This window comes from Chiloscyllium plagiosum, chromosome 1, assembly GCF_004010195.1.
Source record: "Chiloscyllium plagiosum isolate BGI_BamShark_2017 chromosome 1, ASM401019v2, whole genome shotgun sequence".
Classification (NCBI taxonomy): Eukaryota; Metazoa; Chordata; class Chondrichthyes; order Orectolobiformes; family Hemiscylliidae; genus Chiloscyllium; species Chiloscyllium plagiosum.
In genome coordinates, this window is record NC_057710.1 from 98,270,574 (window position 1) to 98,292,807 (window position 22,234).

A 22,234-nucleotide genomic window follows, 5' to 3' on the forward strand; every position below is an offset into this window, starting at 1 on the left:
CTTATAGGACAAGTTATTGTAACACTGCAGATATATTACAGAACTAATATTCCAAAATACTGGACTCAAAGCAGCGCATGAGTCAATGACCTCACCACAGTTGTTTGTCAACCTGAATTTAGTTCAAACAAACTCAGAAATGAAAGTCTTGTGCCAGGAAAAGGAAGGCTCCACGATCCCTATCAGGTTGTTATAAAAATCCAAGTGGTTCATTAGTGTAAGAATACCTGCAGTCCTCTCCCAGACTCAACGATATGTAACTCAGGTCCAACAGAAAAATGGTTAACTGTCTTCATCCAAGAATTAGTGAAAAAGCATCATCTCTCAAATACCAAAGAGAGGACTTCTAATCAATATGTATTTATATTCTGTTGTTTAATAGCATAACATGACGATACAATTTTTTTCAGAAGTAACTATCATTCATTGTATCCCATCTCCTCCCCATAAAATATAATATCCCTAACTCTCCAAATTATCACTGACTATAGAATTGGAAATATCAGTGCAGATTTAACACATTCATGCAATTGGTGCATGCACGGGGATATAGGTGGAAAATTTTGTAAGATGTAGTGACTTCCAAATCCAAAGTCCCAACATGATTCCTGGCACTCAGAACTAAAAAGCTTGAATTTTAAAATCTATTCTATATTTTGAATGCAATAAATTACATTTATATAGTTTCTTTATTGCCATAACACAATCCATGGCCCATCACAGAAATGTCAAGACAAAATATTACATGAAATCATCAAAAGAGATAGGAGTCAATGTCCAAAAGCATGACTGAAAAAAAAAAAGGTTTTACTAAGTATCTTAAAGGAAGAAAGTGAGGTTTAGAAATGGAGAGCTGAAATTTCAGGGCTGCCAAAGATTGGCAATGGATAACTAATAATTCCATCTGCTAACTTGACTCCAGTACAATATTCAGTCACAGCAAATAAAAGTACAATAAATCAAAATTCTAGGACTGTCTTTACAGCAATCCTTGATCCAGTACACCACAGCATTACTGTTACTACACTAAGGACTTCCAATAAATCTGCTGAGCCACATGGCTAAGTTTCATTGGCCTTCCCAAGAAATAGTAAACTTCCAACAACCGGCAAGCCTACATTCCTTTGAGGCATACGTCACTCGTATAAATGCAATGAAAGGCAAGTCAGGTGGCTCAGTGAACCAGTACTTTACAGAAGTATGTGGTGTAGCAGGAATGATAGAATCCAGAGAGAAGGGCAATTGGAAAGAGATCTTCCTTCCTTTCCTAAGATCACCCACACAGGTCATTTATATTCCTATCTTGTACATTTATATTAATGGGTAAAATACAAAAGCTGTACAAAGTACTTACTCATGCGACCTAATTGACTGCATAGGACTGAGGGCTGAAGAAGATACCTCATTGATGCAGCTATCTGAATCAAATTCTTGCTCACATTTTATCACTTTCATCATCAAGGGATCTTGTTCACCAGAATGAAGCAGTTGACCTAGCCAATAGAAAACAAAAAGGAAATATCTGTTAAAAACAAGATTTTTAAAGTCATGTGGTAACATATTACACATGAATCCAGAGAGAATGGGAATTGGAAAGAGGGCAGTACGATAGCTCAGTGGTTAGTACTGGTGCCTCACAGCACCAGGGACCTGGGTTCGATTCCAGTCTTGGGCAACTGTCTGTTAGGAGTTTGCACATTCTCCCCATGACTGCATGCATTTCCTCCGGGTGCTCCAGTTTCCTCTCACAATCCAAAGACGTGTAGGTTAGGTGTCATGATTTGGAGATGCCGGTGTTGGACTGGGATGTACAAAGTTAAAACTCACAACGCCAGTTTATAGTCCAACAGGTTTAATTGGAAGCACTAGCTTTCAGAGCGCTGCTCCTTCATCAGGTCATTAGATTAGGTGTATTGGCCATGCTAAATTGCCCATAGTGACCTGGGATGTACAGCCTAGGTGGATTAGCCATGGAAAATGCAAGGATCTAGGAATGGGTGCGGGGCGGGGCGGGGCAGGGCCTGGTCTGCTCTCCAGAGGGTCAGTGTGGACTCAATGGGCCAAATGGCCCACTTTCACACTAGGGATTCTATGGATTCTATGAAGAAAAGGTAAACTGTATCACCCCCATTCTCATTTTTGTTAGTTTCTGTAATTTGGTGACAGTAAAATTTATTTCCAAGGTGGTGTCATTCATATTTACCTCCATGTGGATGGTTACAAAGTTGCATGTGCTGTTGCCTGGAAATATGTCGAGCACCAGAAATAGCACATTGCATAAGAGGATCTGGGGAGGGAAACATATATTTAAAAAGTTGAAGTATTCAATAAAACAAATGGCGAATCACATTTGAATATTTATTTCCAGGACATTATACAGAATATTAGGCTGATTTCGCTGCTGTCCCATCCCAAAGCAGGTGAGATAGTGGTGAAAATAGTGGCAAAATGCAGTGTAGAGGTCTACCATCATTTCCTAGCACGCTCTATTTCACTGGGGACTGCTTAAGGACCTGTCTTTCAATCCCAATTCTCTCCCATCCATTCCTATTACTTCTGCATGTTGGGATTGTCTAGCAGATGGTAATGGAGGACTGGAGGTGCAGGCCATCATGTAGGCCTTGTGGGGAAAGACCCAGGTAAAGCCTCGTGTCTTGCAATCTTCTCCTTTTGCAGGATGTGTCTGTCTCTAAGATTTAAAAGTATGCAACTCCTTCCTTCAAGAAGGGACTTTAACTCACTGATGCTGTCAAAGTCTACCCATAGCAGCACTGCTCAAAATCTCCTTTTTAACCATGGTAGGCTCCATTGTGCTGCTGGAATCTCATTGGCCTATAAATTAGATACAGTAAATGGATGAAGGTTATGGGAGAAACAAAAGATGAATGCAGGAGGTCTACCTTACTCTAATTAGGTGAAAGTGAGGACTGCAGATGCTGGAGATCAGAGTCAAGATTAGAGTGGTGCTGGAAAAGCACAGCAGGTAAGGCAGCATCTGAGGAGCAGGAAAATCGATGTTTCAGGCAAAAGCCCTTCATCAGGAGGGCTGATGATGAAGGGCTTTTGCCCGAAACGTTGATTTTGCTGCTCCTCGGATGATGCTGACCTGCTGTGCTTTTCCAGCACCACTCTAATCTTGCCCCTACCTTACTCTAATGTCCATCCAACATCTTCCATCTGAAGGAAAATCCAAGCCAAACTGTAACTTCATTTAAGAAAGTTTTTGAAATTTTTGGGAAATGAAACAATATTAAATTAGTACTTTGAAAAAAGTTATCTATTCGATTGCCAGTTTGGCTCAGTGGTAGCACACTCAACTCTGAACCACTGGTTATGAAGCCCGAGGACTTAACCAATCAAGTGCAACACCTCAGTGCAGTACTTAGAGCATTCCATCTTGTCAGATGTGCCTTCTCCCAGATACAAAGCTAAACCAAGACCTCACTGGGTGAACAGAAATAGCTCATGCCAATATTTGAAGAAAAACAGATTTCCTGGAATATCCTAGCAATCATTCTTCCCTCAACCAAGATCATTAGACCACATTTACGGGTTTCTCTGTCTTAGTGCTACTGTGCAAAGTTCCTGCCATGTTCGCTGAATAACAGTGATCATATTGGTGGTAAAAAGTTCTTTGGGATATAGAACAAAGAACAGTATAACACAGTACAGGGCCTTCAGCTCTAGATGTTATGTTGACCTTTTAACCTAATATAAGAGCAACCTAACCTACATACCCTTCATTGTACTATCATCCATGTGCCTATCCAAGTGTCGCTTAAATGTCCCTAATGTATCTGACTCTACTACCACCGCTGGCAGCGCATTCCACCACTCTCTGTGTAAAGAACCTACCTCTGACATATCCCCTAAACCAGGGGTGGGGAACCTGCAGCCTTCTCGGCCATTGTGTGTGGCCTTTTGAATGAATCCAAATTTTGCAGAACAAATATTTTTTTTTTATTAATATGTTTTTTGTCCTTTATTATTTTTATTTTAATCTTAAAATGAATGTATTTAAAATACCAGCGAGTAAAAGAAAATTCAACGAAATAATCCCCACTTATTGCTGCAAATCTGCATTCTCCTACTTAACCAAAATCAAGACACCCTTCAGGTCACAAATGATGGATATCCATCTAGAGGATCAGTGAAAACTGCAGACCTCCGTGCTGCAACCAAATATTCAAATGCTTTCCTACAAAAAGCAGTCACAACAAAGTCATTAAAAGATTAGTTAACTTTAGAATTAACTTTTTTTTTCCTTTTTTTAGTTAGTTAGTACATAGTAGTTAGATTTTTACAAAATAATGTGAATTTTGAAGAATATATAATTGAGGTTTCTTGGATGCGGCCTTATTAGATTACAACTAACATAATGCGGCCTTCCAACATGAAAAGGTTCCCCACCTCCGCCCTAAACCTTCCTCCAATCACCTCAAAATTGTGCCCCCTCATGATAGCCATTTCCACCCTGGCCATCCACTCTATCTATGCCTCTCATTGTCTTGTACACCTCTATCAACTCACCTCTCGTCCTTCTTCACTCCTACCTTTTTCTCCGTTGAACTTTCTTAATAGGCACAGTACAGGCAGCATCCTGGTAAATCTCTTCTGCACCCTCTCTAAAACTTCCATATCCATCTTTTAGTGAACTGAACAAAATATTCCAAGTGTGATCTAACCAGGGCTTTATAGAGCTGCAGCATAACCTCATGGCTCTTAAGCTGAATCTCCCGATGAATGAAAGCCAACATACCCTACACCTTCTTAACAACCCTATCAACTTTATTTTATCTAAAACGTGCCGAGTGGGAGAATGTTTATGATATACCGAATAATGAAAGGTGTAAGTTCTTTCTTCACTTTAAATATTTCAATAATAATCTGTTTCAGGCTGCAATGAATTCATTAGTGCACACAGCAACATAGAAAAAGACAAATTTCACTTACTGTATGGCCTCCTCAGATATTACACTTACCTTGTTGATTATTTCTCATTTCATCCTTTATCATAGTGGGCACCATGATGGGTTGCGTGTACACAACAGGCTGTACGACCACTGGATGAATAACTGGATACAAGCCTGAGCCTGGGATTCCAGAGCGGGATAACAATGGACCACTGAGAACAGTAGGGATGGTTAATGGCATGCTGATAGGAGGCTGAGGTGACCTCTTATTGGGTGAACTGCAATGTGATTTGCTCATCGTAGGAGATACAGAAGTTAGCATAGTCATTGAATAGGGGGACGAAGGGGAGCTTGACATGTGTGGAGAGTGTCTTTTGTTCAACGAAAGATCGACTGGTTCGATTTGGCTTCCACTAGCCTCAAGTGATTGGAAGAGTCCACCGTGGCAGCCGTGGAACGTTGAGTAAATAACGCTGTGTTTATTCTCAGGTTTAATATCGTTCTTTATTCGGACCCTGTACCCCTGCTGGAATGGCTGCAAAACAAGCAAGGAAAACTAAATATAAAACTCCAACTCTAAAATCACTCAAGTGAATCATTTCACTCTCCAACTACTTTAATCATTTGTGAAGCGATAGTGCATTTCACTGTGCTGACCTTAAGTATCGGTGACTGTGGAATTCAGGAGTCAAACTATTTAACTACTTTAATGACACAATAATGGTAGAGTGCAGCTGAACTACAGATATTCATGTCCCAGATACTATAACTAGCTGATCTCAGTTTTGACATTAATTAGGAGTACTTAGATTTGCCTGACCACTCTCCAGAAGGAAACTATTGTAACCTTATAAATAAAATTAATTCTTCTTTAAATGTTTATAAATTTAACATACAAGCCAGTTACAGCTTTGATCCTACATCAATGCACCCTATGTAGAGACATTTACACAGCTGGGAACCACAGGATGTGTCACCTGCAGCACAAGCTGGATCTCAGTACTTGAGAAGTGGCTGGACTCACTTTTGTGCATCCATGAGGATGACATGGCTACACATGTTTAGGGAGGTGGTCACACTACATGGTTAGAAGCATACAGCAACTGAGGAAATGGGTGACTGCCAGGCAATCTAAGAGAATCAGTTAAGCATCTCAGGAGTTTAATCAACAATGCATTTTGGATACAGAGGAGGGTGATGATTCCTCAGGAAAGTATACCAAAGCCAAGTCACTGGCACCTTGGCATAAAGTGTTGTCCAGCTGTACAGGTAATGGGGAGAGAGTATGGTGGGTGAGGGGAAAGGGAGGTGGAGGCAGAACAAACCAGCCATAGTAATAGAGGATTCCATACTCAGGGGATCAGACATGTGTTTCTGCAACTGCCAACATGACACTGGGATGGCATGTTGGCTCCCTGGTGCCAGGGTAAAGGATGATCTGGGGAAGGTAATCAACCAGAGGTCAAGGTCAATGTTGGTAGGAATACGGGTGAGAGTCTGAAAGCAGATTTCAGGGAGCTAAGTTGCAAGCGAATGGCTTGACACCTGAAACAATAGTTTTAGGATAAATCCCAGTCCCACGTGCAGCATGCATGGAATTAGGAGAATGGAATGATTGAACATGTGACTGAAAAGCTGGTGGAGGGGAGTGAGCCTTGAGACCGGTCCTGTGGAAGGTGGGCCCTGTACAGATTGGATACACCTGGATAGAAGTGGAATAAATATTTTCACAGGCAGGTTTGCAAGTGCTGTTGGGAGGATTTAAACTCCAAATCCTAGTGAGATGGAAACCGGAGGGAAAATTCAAAGCAACGAACAGGAGGCAGAAACAGAGTGAGTGATTCTGAAAAACAGAGGAAGCAGACGTTAAAAATTTACAGCAGAGAAACTTGGCAGTGTTGTGGGGAAAATCTCCAGTCTTGGAGTCAGAATCGGGATTGAACGACAGAGTTTATTGTACAAAGAATCCAGAGCGCCGGGGAGAGAGAGATGTCCAGCAGCATGGCTATCAGCAGTGAGCCTTCTCTCCTCCTCAGAGCACATGTCACAATATTTTATACATTTAATGGTAAAATGGTCCAAGTCTTTGTTTATGCAGCATGGTTTGTTTACAGAAGCAGTCTCAGGTAGTTAACATTTCTATTGAAGGTGGTGACTGGACTAAGACACTTCGGCAGGCAGTAGACATTACTGGTGTGTACTCTCTTCCCCCACCTGCCTTAAATTAATTATCTATGTTTTGTGTCTATTGTGCAGGCATCCTGTTGGCACAGGCAGTATCTGTGTATGTTTCGCTTTACTTTTCCACGTAATGGCTCCGTGACCATCTTGTATCTGTGTGCCCTGTGGCAGCATGCCCCACATCAACTCCCACTTCAGCAGTATTAAAACGGTGTGAAAGGCTCAAGTAGCACAAATCGTTGAACTGCATTCAAGAGAACTTTATCAGTCAACACATTAGCCCGAAGAGTCATGGCACAATTCTAGATTTAATCTTAGGAAATGAAGCTGGGTTGGCACATGAAGTAGCAGTGGGTGACAATTTTGGAGAGAGTGATCATAATACAGTTAGATTTAGCATTGTTATGAAAAGGAACAAAAGGGAACAGGAATAAAAGTTGCAATTTGGAGGAAGACAATCTTCACAAAACTGATGATTTGGCAAAAGTGGATTGGTTATTGCTACTTGAAGGAAAGTTAGTGGAAACATTCAAAACTAAGAATTCTACAGGCTCAGTGTAGACTTATCTCACAAAGAAAAAGGTGGTGATGCCAAATCAAGTCCTCCCTCTGTCATCCAGAAGCAAACAGAGTAGAGTAAAGCAGAAAAATACAGCTTATGACAATTTCCAAAAAACAGTTTTTTTAGGAGCTCAAAAGATTTTAAAAAGATAGGATTGAAGTAAAAGAAAAAGAAATTAGGAAAGAAATCAAAGGGTATGAAAAAATCTTGGCCCGTAAAATTAAAGAAAATTCAAAGATGTTTTATCGGTACATTGGAGTAAAAGGATGACTATGGAAAGGTTGAACCTATGAGGTCAGCAATGCATAGAACATGGAGTCATAGAGATGTAGGGTGCTAAATGAGTATTTCATTTCTGTCTTCACAAAGGAGACAGAGGTTGCTGATATTGTAGTCAAAGAAAAGGACTGTGAAATATTAGATAACAAAGCTTAAAGATAAGGGAAGTCTCAGAGGGACTGAACTACATGAAGGTGGATAAAACATCAGCGTTTGATGAATTCTATTTTAGGCTGTAAAAGGAAACCAGAAAGAAGTATTGGATACTCTTAGGGTAATTTTCTAATTCTTACTAGATACAGGTGAGGTACCAGAGGACTGGAGGTCTGCAAACCACTGCAGCTAGATAGAACAAATAATTAAATGCCAGTTGCTCTGACATCACTGTATTGAGAGCCATATTGTGAGACAGAATTAAATGGCATGGATTAATCAGGGCGAGTCAGCACGTTTGTTAAGGAACCTCGCGTCTTGTTGATTTAACTGATTTTTTTTGCAGAAATAACAAGGATTGATGATGGTATTACAGTGGATGATGTCTCCATGGATTCTGTAAAGTATTTTGCAAGGTCTCATGTGGCAGATCATGATGAAAAATTCAAGTCTGCAGGATACAAGTGAATGTGGCAAGTTGGATTCAAAATTAGCTCACTGACAGAAAACAAAATGTAATGAGTGACAAATGATTTTGCAAATGGAATGCGGTCTAATCTGGTGTTCCACAGGATTCAATGATGTGTCCCATTCTGTTTGTGGAATATATTAATGATTTTGCCTTAAATGCTGGCAGCATAATTGGGAAATTTGATGACACAAATCTGGAGATGTTCAAGGTTCTGCATTTAGGGAGGGCAAACAAGAAGGGAATACATAAAAACAGGGGTATATAGAGAGGGGTGGAGGAAATGAGAAATCTTGGAGTGCATGTCCACAGGTTCCTGAAAGTGCCAGGACAAGTAGCCAAGATGGGAAAGATGGTAAATGGGTTGTTTTCCTTTATCAGGTGACATGCAAGGGCAGGGATGTAATGCTAGAAATATTATAGTTATTTGTTAGACCAGTATGCTGCTTTGAGGAAAGATTGGATAGGCTAGGGCTTGTAAAGTTACACCAGAGAAAGCCAATGGATATATTAATGAAGTATACACAATAACAAGGGGCTTGAATAGAATGGGGCGCCCATTTCCCTAGCAGAGGTGTCAATTAAAGATGGCTGTGGAGCAGCTGGACATCTCTCGAGCTCATCCAATCCTGCATGCTTTCCTTCGTTGTTCTTCTTTCTTTTTAGTTCTGCTCTTTTTTCTCCATTTCTTTTCATTTCTCTTCTCTTTGGAGCCTTTTGCAGTAGATTAGTCACAAAATCATCCTGGTATCTACAGTGGCCATACGCAAAATGGCAGCACCTCTCAGCAATGGGAGGCAACGGCAGATGAGTCTCCTCACGGTAACTGCAGGCAGTGGTGGCAGCAGGGACATCCTTGGGGATGGTGGCAAAGCTCCTCCAGTGACTGGAGATGGCAGCAGCTGCGGACATTTCAAGATGGCGGCGCCAGCAAGGCGACATCTTGGAAGCGGGTGATTGGAGTGGGATTCTTGGTGTTGGTGAGGTGACAGCATGGGACCCCTGGCGTCATTGAGGTGGCAGCAGAACCAGGGACTCCTTATTGCCAGGAAAGTGTTGGTCCAGCACAGGTGGGCCCAATGGCAAAGAAATGGCACCGAAAGATTGGCAACTCCTACATTGGTGGGAGTGGTGCTGGTAGGTGGGGCAGGTATCATTGGTGAGCCAGTTCAGGGTTCACAATCCTCTTTGTTCTTACACGATTCAAAATGGCACCAGATTGTGGTAACTGCTGAAGCTTTGCACTGTATTTTACTATATTATTCACTGTAAATTGCAAGTGACAATAAATAAATCATTCATTCAATTCCTAAAGGGCAAAAATTTAAGGTGATCGGGAAAAGGATTTGAGGGGGGCGTGAGGAAAATGTTTTTCACCTACAGTGTGGTGGCTGTTTGGAATTCTCTAAAAAGGATTGATGGTTGAGGCGAAAACCCTGAACTCATTTCAAAAGAAGTTGGATCTGCACTTGAAGCACTACAAACTGCAAGTTTATGAGCAAGGTAGGATTTGAATGGATAGCTAGTTTATTCAGCTGGGTCAAACACAATGGGCCGAATGGTCTTTTTTTGTGTATGGTCTGTCTATGGTTCTAAGTACAAAAGTCGAAATATATTTATCTGGAACTTATTTTTTCCACAACAGTAACAGACTTGTCTCCAATAAATATTTGCCAGTTGAAGTCTACTATCCAATTGCAATGAGGTTTATTACGTTTGCATTTCAAAGGGAAACTGCAGCATACTTTCAGGGACAAAAAAAGTGACTATTCTAATCTTAATGTGGAGGTGCCAGTGTTGGACTGGGGTAGACAAAGTCAAAGATCACACGGCTCCGGGTTATAGTCCAACAGGTTTATTTGGAGCCGCACAGTTTCGGAGCCCCTGCTTCTTCCTCAGGCTGCCTCGGGGGAATGGTGGGTGCTTCTAACATTTGTGGTTTCAAATAAACCTGCTGGATTATAACCTAGTGTCATGTGATTTTTGACTTTACTCTCATCTTGTTAACCTACTTGAAATTGAATGGCGTGTCATGTTAATTTCAGGCATTAGCTAACCACCACAGATCTACTGCAGCTGACAGACTCAGGTCCTCAACTGCTCTAATTCTGAGCAGGCAGTCTGGAAAGCAATCAAGAACGTTTTGGATCCTGACGATGTCATCAGAACCTAACTGCAATTTTAAGTGAACAGAAAGTAACTGTTTTGTCAGACTAACTTGATAGTGAAGAGGTTTAGGGTCAGAAGAGCCCTGCTAAGGCCAAGAGGAGCAGGAGAGCTTCTCCAATGACTATAGGGTGAAAGATTATGCTTGAACATTTCCTAACTGGCAGTAAACCTTTTTAAAAAAAACATATTTGAGATTTTGGTACAGGCACTGAAAAATGCGTTGAATTCCAGCCAAAGTTTCTCAAGGTAAAATAACACTCTATACTGGCATCTCAATAACAACTTAGGGAATGAAAAATATATATTTATGCTGATGTTTGCTGCTAATAATGACAGGAATGGAGGACTCTTAAATAAGCATATTTCCTCAAATTAGGTCATTACACCACTTTACACTGCAATTATTATACAGAGAACAGCTGAAATTCATAGGTTTTAGGAACATGCACTGGATTCAAATTAAACATTATAACAAAACTTGCAGCAATTTTGAAGGTAAAGTTAGACATGTCACAATAAACCCAAGAAAAAGAAGCAATGTGACAAAAGACCATTACCAGACCTCAGGATTGAGTAGCACCATGGTATTGCACTTTTAGCAGCTGAATATCTAAAATAATTCTTTCACTCGCAAAGAGATGAAATAAAGGTCACTTAAAGCCAAAGAAACAGCTACTAGAGTGAAACAAAAGACTCAATAAAATACCATGGAAGAATGTGGCCTTTCTTTGAAGAGGAATGGTCTTCATTGTTAATTGCTCCACAAACCTTGATTTATGTCCTTTGTCTTCTAATCAAAGTCAAGTTTATCAATTTCATTGCATAATCACTGCTACCTTATTCTCAGGCATCATCATCCCTACTGTCACTGATTATCACCCATCCTCCACCTTATCACATACTCTCACTTCTGTTCTTTCCTCCTTTACCCATTCCTGCTTTAAACATTTCTCACTATTGCTCCTTTGAAAGAAACTAACTTCAATTGTTTCAGTTTTCATAGGTACTGCCAGGCATGTTGGGTATTTTCTGTTTTTATTTCAGAATTTCAGTGCCAGTTTCTCAGGCACTATGAGATGATGACATAAATCTCACAGAAACTTGTTTCTAAACACAACAATATCACAAGTTGCTGCTGTTATGGCCATTAGTTTCCAAATGACATAGTTGTGCCATTTGGTGTCTCCTCAATTATTGTGATGTTGCTCCTTTAAGAACTGAATGCCGTCATGTTAAAGTATAGATTGGCAGATTGCCAGATTTATCAACCCATTTGATTTTTGGAATGTCTGCTGCAATTCATTGATGTGAAGATAAAGTCAATAGCAGAATGAGTATAGATTGCTTTATGTTAAACTAATGTCATACATTGATTTTTAGATAATAGTATCTAGAGGTGGAACAGAAAGAAAGTTGAAAATTGGCCATGTCATTGTCCAGTTTTGTTTTATTCTCTCAGAATATACACTCAGCTTCTAGATCACATGAAAAGGCTTCTATATGCGCAGGTCCTTTATATTTTTACTTATTTCCTACATTGTAATATTGACTGTACCTCAAAAAAGAACCTCATTGCCTGTGAGGCACTTTGGAACATCAAAGTCAAGAAAGCACTATAAATATGTACACATATACTCATTATAAAATCCTTCACAGGAAAGTTCTATGCATGTATGTGATTCCAAGTAATATATGACTAGGTTTCCAATTAGACTATTCATCAGATATTCTACACAGTCAGTTTTAACTAGTGTGGCTGTCAACTCAACATTTTAATCTGTTTTACATCTTTCTCCTATTGACGTATATTGACTGTATTTGGATTTTCTGAGCAGGTGGTTAGCCTGTTGATAAAATCAGTGTGTGCACGATACCGAGCTCAGGCACAACAAGGTGGGGAAACACAAGACCGAGTTGTTTCTCAATTTCAAAGAGTTTTGGAAATCCTCAATATGATCACCATGGCCTCTTTTTATAAAGTTCCTGTGGACATGATTATCATTGTGATGATGACAGCAGATGCAGAGAAATTTCTATTTTTACTCAAAAAATTAGACTGCTAGAAAAGCTAAACTACAATGTTGCCTTCATCTCCAAAGTTTGTTGTGCAGAGAATGTCCACAATGGGGTACTTCACCAGGCATCATCACCTGCAAAGCCAATGTTTGTCCCTTTTTTCAAGGCATTCATAGATTATGTAAGAATTATGCCAAAGGTTTCTGCTCTTTTGGTAAAAGAAGCAAGTGAAGAATAGAAGTAGCAGGAATTTATTTCATATTAGTTTGGTTACATAGAACATTAAAGACTCGAAACAGAAGGAGGCAAAGGAGCCCCTTGAGCCTAATCTCAGCCTCAACTCCATTTTCCTGCCTGCTCTCCGTAACGCTTCAACCCATTAGTAATTAAAAATCTGCCTATTTCTAACTTAAATTTACTCAATGTTCCAGCATCCACCACAGTGTGGAGTAGTCACTTCCATAGATTCATGACCTTTTGAGAGAAGTAATTTCTCCTTATCTCAGTTTTAAATCTGCTACCCCTTATCCTAAAACTATGACATGTCGTTCTGGATTAAACAGACATTACTCCCCACTCTGCACTTATCTAAAGGATGCTAATTAGTAAATTGCTCTGCCTCCTAACATTTATTGATAATTTGTGTTTTTCTTCAGCATACATTATTAAAGAATGCAATATTTACATGAACAACATTATGAATAAGGTTTGCAGAAGAAAGATTATGTAATGTGCAAAACTGTACCAATTGACCCAAATAATATCTAAACTCCCTTTTTCTCATGAATAGGTACTGAGAGATTTTAACTGCAATCCCTCTTCTAGCCAATTTAATGCATCACCAAGTGCTTTTTCCTAAAAGTTATCAGCAGTCTTTTCTGTGCTGAATGATCTGGTTGAGCTTTGTTGAACACGACACCTTATTTATACTCTCAAATCTGTTGAGGATGTACTTACTTTTTATTATGAAGGTCTGATCTAAGCATTGTCCCCTGAGTTTATGGCAAATGTTGCTTTAAATCAGTTCATGCCTCAAAAAAGTTTAGAATTAGAGTTAATTAAACTGCTTGTCTGTAATAATGTTTCATTCAAAGCACACTTGCTGCAAGTATCAATATCACTCGAATATAAATCATTTTCTCCACTGCTCTGGATTAAACCAAGGTTAAGAGAAAACAGCCTTTCCTTAGGAGCTTGGGAATAAATAACGTCTCATTCTTTGCCTTTTCCTGTGTATAACCACTGACCTGAAAACTGACTATAAATACAAATTTTTAACATGTACAACTAGGATAAAATTCTGTAATTTTCATAACTCAACAAGGATAGTAGCTGACTTCTCTTTGCCATGGAAACAAAATATTCTGCAGGCTACCAGACACGCTCTGTTAAAATAATTGCAACCAATACCCTAAACAAAGAGACACAAGCTACCTTTGGAAAGAAGGTCACACCAATAAGGCTATCCCTGTTTTTAATTATGAACTTCACACCAAGAAGTAACTGCCACCTCGTAAGCAGTTAACACACGTGTGAGTGAATTATAAATAAACAGCATTTTTTGTTTGACTGTAAGGATAGATATTCTTCCTTTGAGGAGTCTGCAAGCCATGTACTAAAACTGGAAAATCTGATCTCTTATGATTTTTGAGTCTTTTTGGGTGCTGCTGGTAATTGCTGTTTTGCTAATGCTTCCCTCACTGCTGATATTTAGTACATCTATATCCTGGAACTGAATCAAAATAGCAATGCTTTGATTGCTCCTTCTAATATTATTGTGACACTTGTAGTCTGTACGAACTGTAGCAGTGTGACAGCTGATCTCTTTGTTCTGATTTATGTCTTTTAATGATCAGCTATACCAACTGATTCATCAGTATACATGGAGTTAAAATAGATCAGAAAGTTTGGGATTGTGCTGAAACACATGATCTCAACCAGACAACAGCACTGATACTAAAATTATCCCCCTGGTTCGGGTGGAGAATTCTGATCAGAAGATTTTGATTGTAAATGTTAGGCCACAATACGATTAGGATTAACTGTGAACGGTTTTGCAATTGGACGGCAATGCCAAGTTCTGGTCAAGGCTCATCTATAAACAAATGAAGAGAGCACTGAATGGAATGCACGACTCCACTAGGATGTGTTAATTACAATTATACAGCTGCTCCTCGAGGGACTTCCCTGTCTGCTTTTACCTAAAAAACTGAAAAGAAAAGCATTTTTTTTAAATGAGAGCTCCCATCTCAACTGAGGAACCCCTTACCAATCCATATTAAACAACCTCCTCTGAAAACAGCCCACATTTTTATAACCATGGTAAATTGCACCACAGTTCAGACACAACATTCTAAACCAGTCTAAACAAATTAACCCACAGCATACATAAAACAAACCCCAATTTGCCCTATCTCCCAATAGTTAACAGGTCAGCTAACCCAGCCAGGATCATAAGTCTGGGCTGAAAATAAAACACAGAATTCTTCACAGTGACCTGACAATCTGTGCCCATATTTCAACAGGAATGTCCAACAATATTTAGTTTTCAGTTAATTTCCTGAAACCTATAGTTTATTACAAGGTGGTAATCATCCTAGAGACATCTTTGACATCAAAAATCAATATTAGTATCGAAACAATGAACTTGCTGTACGCTCCATCAGATGTCCAGAATAAAAGTGCTCAAAATAGTGTTTTGTTTTGATAATGTTTTAAAGAGGTAAATGGTCAGGTTATTGAAACAGTTAAGATTCTGAGAAACTTGACAGTAGATGCTGTGAGGATGCTTTCACTGCTGGGGAACTTAAAACTTGAAGACATAATTTCAAAATAAAGAGTCTACCAATTGAGATCGAGATGGAAAGGACCTTTTCTTTTTTCTCAGACAGTTGGGAGACTTTGGAATTTTCTCCCCCCAAAAAGAAAAGTTAGAAATTGGGTTTTAGATTAGATTAGATTAGATTACTTACAGTGTGGAAACAGGCCCTTCGGCCCAACAAATCCACACCGCCCCGCCGAAGCGCAACCCACCCATTCCCCTACATTTACCCCTTACCTAACACTACGGGCAATTTAGCATGGCCAATTCACCTGACCTGCACAGCTTTGGACTGTGGGAGGAAACCGGAGCACACGGAGGAAACCCACGCAGACACGGGGAGAATGTGCAAACTCCACACAGTCAGTAGTCTGAGGCGGGAATTGAACCCGGGTCTCTAGCGCTGTGAGGCAGTAGTGCTAACCACTGTGCCACCGTGCCGCCCACAAAGATGGGACATGGGAGAAGATGGTAAAAGAGGGGGAGGTATGGCATTGTTGGTCAAGGACAGTATTACAGTTGCAGAAAGGATGTTTGGGGACTCGTCAACTGAGGTAATATGGGCTGACGTTAGAAACAGGAAAGAAGGTCACCCTGTTGGGAGTTTTCTATAGGCTCCAAATAGTTCCAGAGATGTAGAGGGTTGTTGAATATATTCAAGTAGGACCTAGATAGACGTTTGAATCAAAGGGGAGTCAACGAGAATGGGGACTGGCAGGAAAATGGAATTAAAGTCAGTCTGTTCAGCGATGAACTAACTGAATGGAAGAGTAAAGTCAAGTGGACAAATGGCACCCTGCTATTCTTAATTCTTATGTTCTAACACTGTTTCACAGTGTGACAATACTGATCAACTAACAGAAGGATTTCAATATTGTGGAGCTAAGAAACTAACTGGGACTTCGATGTTGTGGCCATTTCGGAGACATGGATAGAGCAGGGACAGGAATGGTTGTTGCAGGTTCCAGGATTTAAATGTTTCAGTGAGAATAGAGAAGATGGTAAAAGAGGGGGAGGTGTGGCATTGTTGGTCAAGGACAGTATTACAGTTGCAGAAAGGATGTTTGGGGACTCGTCAACTGAGGTAATATGGGCTGAGGTTAGAAACAGGAAAGAAGGTCACCCTGTTGGGAGATTTCTATAGGCCTCCAAATAGTTCCAGAGATGTAGAGGAAAGGATAGCAAAGATAATTCTCGATAGGAGTGAGAGAGACAGGGTAGTTGTCATAGGGGACTTCAACTTTCCAAATATTGACTGGGAACACTATAGTATGAGTACTATAGATGGGTCAGTTTTTGTCCAGTGTGTGCAGGAGGGCTTCCTGACACAGTATGTAGACAGGCCGACAAGGGGCGAAGCCACATTAGATTTGGTATTGGATAATGAGCCCGGCCAGGTGTTAGACTTGGTGATAGCGATCACAATTCTGTTACTAAGTGATAGAAAGGGATAGGTGTTACCACTGGACAAGAGTTACAGCTGGGGGAAAGGCAATTACAATGCGATTAGGCAAGATTTAGGAAGCATAGGATGGAGAAGGAAACTGCAGGGAATGGGCACATTAGAAATGTGGAGCTTATTCAAGGAAAAGCTCCTGTGTGTCCGAGATAAGTATGTACCTGTCAAGCAGGGAGGAACTGTAGAGCGTGGGAGCTCTACAGTTTATGAAGGAAGTGGAATCTCTGGTCAAGAGGAAGAAGAAGGCTTATGTTAGGATGAGATGTGAAGGCTCAGTTAGGGCGCTTGAGGGTTACAAGGTAGCCAGGAAAGACCTAAAGAGAGAGCTCAGAGCCAGGAGGAGACATGAGAAGTTGTTGGCGGATAGGATCAGGGTAAACCCTAAGGCTTTCTATAGGTATTTAAGGAATAAAAGAATGAAACGAGTAAGATTAGGGCCAATCAGGGATAGTAGTGGAGTCAGAGGAGATAGGGGAAGCACTAAATGAATATTTTGCGACAGTATTCACTCTAGAAAATGACAATGTCGTCGAGGAGAATACTGAGATTCAGGCTACTAGACTAGATGGGATTGAGGTTCACAAGGAAAGGTATTAGAAATCCTGCAGAGTGTGAAAATAGATAAGTCCCCTGGGCTGGATGGGATATGTCCTAGGATCCTCTGGGAAGCCAGGGAGGAGATTGCTGAGCCTTTGGCATTGATCTTTAAATCGTCATTGTCTACAGGAATAGTGCCGGAAGACTGGAGGATAGCAAATGTGGTTCCCCTGTTCAAGAAGGGGAGTAGAGACAATGCTGGTAATTATAGACTAGTGAGCCTTACTTCAGTTGTTGGTAAAGTGTTGGAAAAGGTTATAAGAGATAGGATTTATAATCATCTAGAATAGAATAATTTGATTAGGGATAGTCAGCACGGTTTTGTGAAGGGTAGGTCGTGCCTTCTTTGAGAAGGTGACCAAACAGATAGATGAGAGTAAACCGGTTGATGTGGTGTATATGGAATTCAGCAAGGCATTCAACAAGGTTCCCCACAGTAGGCTATTGTACAAAATGCGGAGGAATGGAATTGTGGGAGATATAGCAGTTTGGATCAGTAATTGGCTTGCTGAAAGAAGACACAGGGTGGTGGTTAATGGGAAATGTTCATCCTGGAGTCCAGTTACCAGTGGTGTACCGCAAGGGTCGGTGTTGGGTCCACTGCTGTTTGTCAGTAAGTTTGTAGACGACACTAAAATCGGTGGAGTTGTGGATAGTGGCGAAGGATGTCGTAGATTACATAGATAAGCTGCAGAGCTGGGCTGAGAGTGGCAAAGGGAATTTAACGCGGACAAGTGTGAGGTGATTCACTTTGGTCGGAGTAACCGGAATGCAAAGTACTGGGGCTAATGGTAAGATTCTTGGTAGTGTAGATGAGCAGAGAGATCTCGGTGTCCACGTACACAGATCCTTGAAAGTTGCCACCTAGGTTGACAGGGTTGTTAAGATGGCATACAGTGTTTTAGCTTTTATTAATAGAGGGATTGAGTTCCGGAACCATGAGGTTATGCTACAGCTGCACAAAACTCAGGTGTGGCTGCACTTGGAGTATCGTGTACAGTTCTGGTCACTGCATTATAAGAAGGATGTGGAAGCTTTGGAAAGGGTGCAGAGGAGATTTACTAGGATGTTGCCTGGTATGGAGGGAAGGTCTTACGAGAAAAGGCTGAGCGACTTGAGGCTGTTTTCCTTAGAGAGAAGAAGGTTGAGAGGTGACTTAATAGAGACATATAAGATAACCAGAGGGTTAGATAGGGTGGAGAGGGAGAGCCTTTTTCCAAGTATGGTGACGGCGATGATGAGGGGGCATAGCTTTAAATTGAGGGGTGATAGATATAGGACAGATGTCAGAGAGTAGTAAGGGTATGGAATGCTTTGCCTGCAATGGTAGTAGATTCGCCAACTTTAAGTACATTTAAGTCGTTATTGGACAAGCATATGGATGTACATGGAATAGTGTAGGCTTGATGGACTTCAGATTGGTATGACAGGTCGGCGCAACATCGAGGGCCGAAGGGCCTGTACTGTGCTGTAATGTTCTATGTTAAACATATTGGCTCACTTCACAAGAACAAGGAATGTATTTTTACTGATACAATAGCTATTCATGCAACATGCTATGTATCAATGGACCATTCTGAATCATTCTGAAGGAACATAAATTATTTATAGCACAGGAAGTTGACACTTGGACTTATCCTTTCTGTGCCAGCGAAATTAGTTTACAGCTTATACCCACTTTCCAATTTTTTGTCTATAGACTTGCAGGGGTGTTGGTTAGCTCTGTTGGTTGGATGGTTGGTTTGCGATGCAGAGTGATGTCAACAGTACAGGTTCAGTTCTGTACCAGCTAAGATCACTATGAAGGTCCCATCTTCTCAACCTCTTCCCTCACCAGAGGTATGATGACCCTCAGGTTAAGCCATCACCAATTGCCTCTCTCCAATGAAACAGCAGTCTTAAGGGCCTCTGGGATTGTTGTGATTTTACCTACAGATCTGTGGGTTATAGAATTTAAAAAGCATATCAAAGTATTTATGTACCCCAAGGGTCCTTCCTCATACTATTCTTTCAAACCTCACCAGTCTCTGGTGAAAAGATTTCTCCTAATCAGACTATCACACAAAAATCAGGATTCTTGGGATTGAGGGTCATATAATAACATGGACTCAGGATTGTTCAATGTACTAAAAACAAAAAGTTGGAATAAACCTTACATCTTCAGATTGGAAGGTTGTAACTAGTGTGGTACCACTGGAATCAGTACAGGGCCTCAGTGATTTTGTCTTCAGTGATGACTTGGATGAGGGAACAGTGTCACAGAATGTAATTGCTAAAATCAGCTGGGAACGGAAGTAGAGAGGAGGATGTGAAGTGGCAGGTTGGATAGGTTAACAAGAACACCACGGATGGAGCACAATGTAGTGAAGTGAGAAGTGATTCACTTAGGTTAGAAGAATTAAAGCAAGTGAAATATTTTTTGAATTGAGAGAGATTGGGAAATATTTGCACTCATTGGTGGGCTATGGCGTGAGAGAGGAGGTGGGATTTTGGGTGTCCTTACACCAGAATCACAAAATGTGGTTATAAACTGAGATGAGGAAATTTACTTCATTCGAAATTGTGAATCTTTCGAATTCTCTGCCCCAGAGACCAATGGAAACATATTCATGACAAAGATTGACAGATTTTGAGCAAGAAGAGATATGGGAATTGTGTGAAAATTTGGAGTTAAGGTTGAAGACCTTACCCCAACCATAGTTGTACTGAAAGGTAGAACAACTCGAATAGATGTATGGTCTACCCAATTTCCTATTCTTTATTTCTTCTGAAGGAGGAAAAGATCCGGTTGAAGTTGCCATCAGCCAAAAGGTCATAGATGTAGATTTTGAGCAAAGGATCATTGGATAACTATCATGAGTAGAAACACTTATCTATATTCTCCTTCTTACTCTATCTCACATTAGCTAAAGGTATAAAAGGTGTGGATCAAAATGCAAGCTTATTTTCAAATCTGCAAGGCTCAACTATTAACTGGATACACTCAGTATAAGCTGTAAACTAATTACAAAGTATATCCGTTAGCATCCACTGTAAAAATGAAGAGTCCTATTTTAATGTTGGCTGTATTTTGAAGAAATCCTCTCTATTAATATGGATGTGTCAACTATTTAATGAAATGTGAAGTAAACCCTAAATCAGAAAATAGATAAGAAATCAAAATGAAAAAAAGTGATGGATTTGGATTTCCTGCTCCTTAACCAATTGATGACATTCACACTCACCATTGAAACGGGTTCCATTGGGTCTTGTTTGCCAGGCAAACGGTCAAACATAAGCATTTTGAGCGAGTTGCAACCCCAGAAGAGTTAGGTTTTCTGCCTGCTGAAAGAAAAGTGAAGATCTTGAATGTGGATTATTAATTCATTCAGTGCATTCACAAATCACAATCAAAGGTAATAAATGAACTATGGAAGCATGCCATAGTATCTGAAATGTGACCTCCAGTTAGAAATGGGGAAGTGTCAAGCAGTATAATCCTCTTCCTGAAGGGCTTTACTATAGCTTCCATCTCATACTCCTAAAACATCCCTGCAGAAAAAGTGACAGACTGATGCTAATGTGAGCACACTCCTGTTGGTCTTCATCAGTGCGACAACAGCAACTGAGCATGACATAATACCGATGACAAAATGGAGTAACTGATGTGAAGCTTGACCACTTCCTGTGTCTGCGTCAACCCTTAAATCTCTCAGGAGTATGGCCAATTTTAAAACGTACATGAATGGTCTTTGAAAGAATCAAAATCATAAGTACATAACGCTAGCAAAAAGCTAAAAATGTAACTCTTCTATAATGTGTTGGATGTGTTCTTATGCAACTCTGCATTATAGAAAAATTGCATTTTAGAAACAACGCTTAAAGTGGTGATATAATCGCGTTACAGTCAACACATTTTAAAAATTCGTGTTTTAGAAACAGTCCCCATGCGTCAATCGCAATGAACTTGCATTAACGAACCACATGTCAGAGCAGAATGACCTGTACTTAATTTATTAACACCATTATTTCAAACAGCATCCATAAATTACTTCATCAACACCTATTTGAATAAAGGATTCACTAAAATTTTAAAAAGATAGGGTCACCATAGTCCTTCCGAACCATAGGGCCACACTCTCATTAGAGAGATGACTGGGGGGAGGGTTGTTTAACCTGAGCATTACCAAACCGCAGGTAAGGGGAGAGCTACCAAAAATACATCACACAATGGGATGTGTAGATCTTTTGAGAGCTTTTGACAATTCAACAATGTAAATTAGCTGAACTACAATGCAAAACAAACGTGAGGTGAATTAGCTTCTTTCAAAACTTATGATCGCACGTTTCCTTGTCATTACAAACACACGATACAATAGAGAGTATTAATAATAATTGCGAATAAGGCATGACAGGATGGATGTAGATAGAGCAATTACTCGGATTGCTGGGCATAAAATCAAAGGTTATAATCTCAAGATTTGAGGTAAGCCATTTAAGAGTGAGCTGAGGAGAAATTTCTTCAACAGAGGGTGGTGAATCTTTAGAATTCTCTACCCCAGAAGGGTGAGGAAGCGCAAATATTGAGCATGTTCAAGATAGAAATTCATCAATTTCTGGAGACTAAATGACATCA

The 22,234-nt window shown here is 40.2% G+C and overlaps 1 protein-coding gene across 1 annotated transcript in view; it reads right to left on the reverse strand.

The window, feature by feature from the left end:
- LOC122551345 (Krueppel-like factor 3) overlaps positions 1-22,234 on the reverse strand; it is a 44,374-nt gene that overhangs the window by 19,921 nt on the left and 2,219 nt on the right. The window contains exons 2-5 of the mRNA XM_043693085.1: positions 20,844-20,943; positions 4,983-5,448; positions 2,204-2,287; positions 1,355-1,493 (exon numbers count right to left, since the gene is read on the reverse strand). Coding sequence (XP_043549020.1) covers positions 1,355-1,493; positions 2,204-2,287; positions 4,983-5,448; positions 20,844-20,900 — 746 coding nt within the window. The 5' untranslated portion in view covers positions 20,901-20,943. The remainder of the gene's footprint in view (positions 1-1,354; positions 1,494-2,203; positions 2,288-4,982; positions 5,449-20,843; positions 20,944-22,234) is intronic.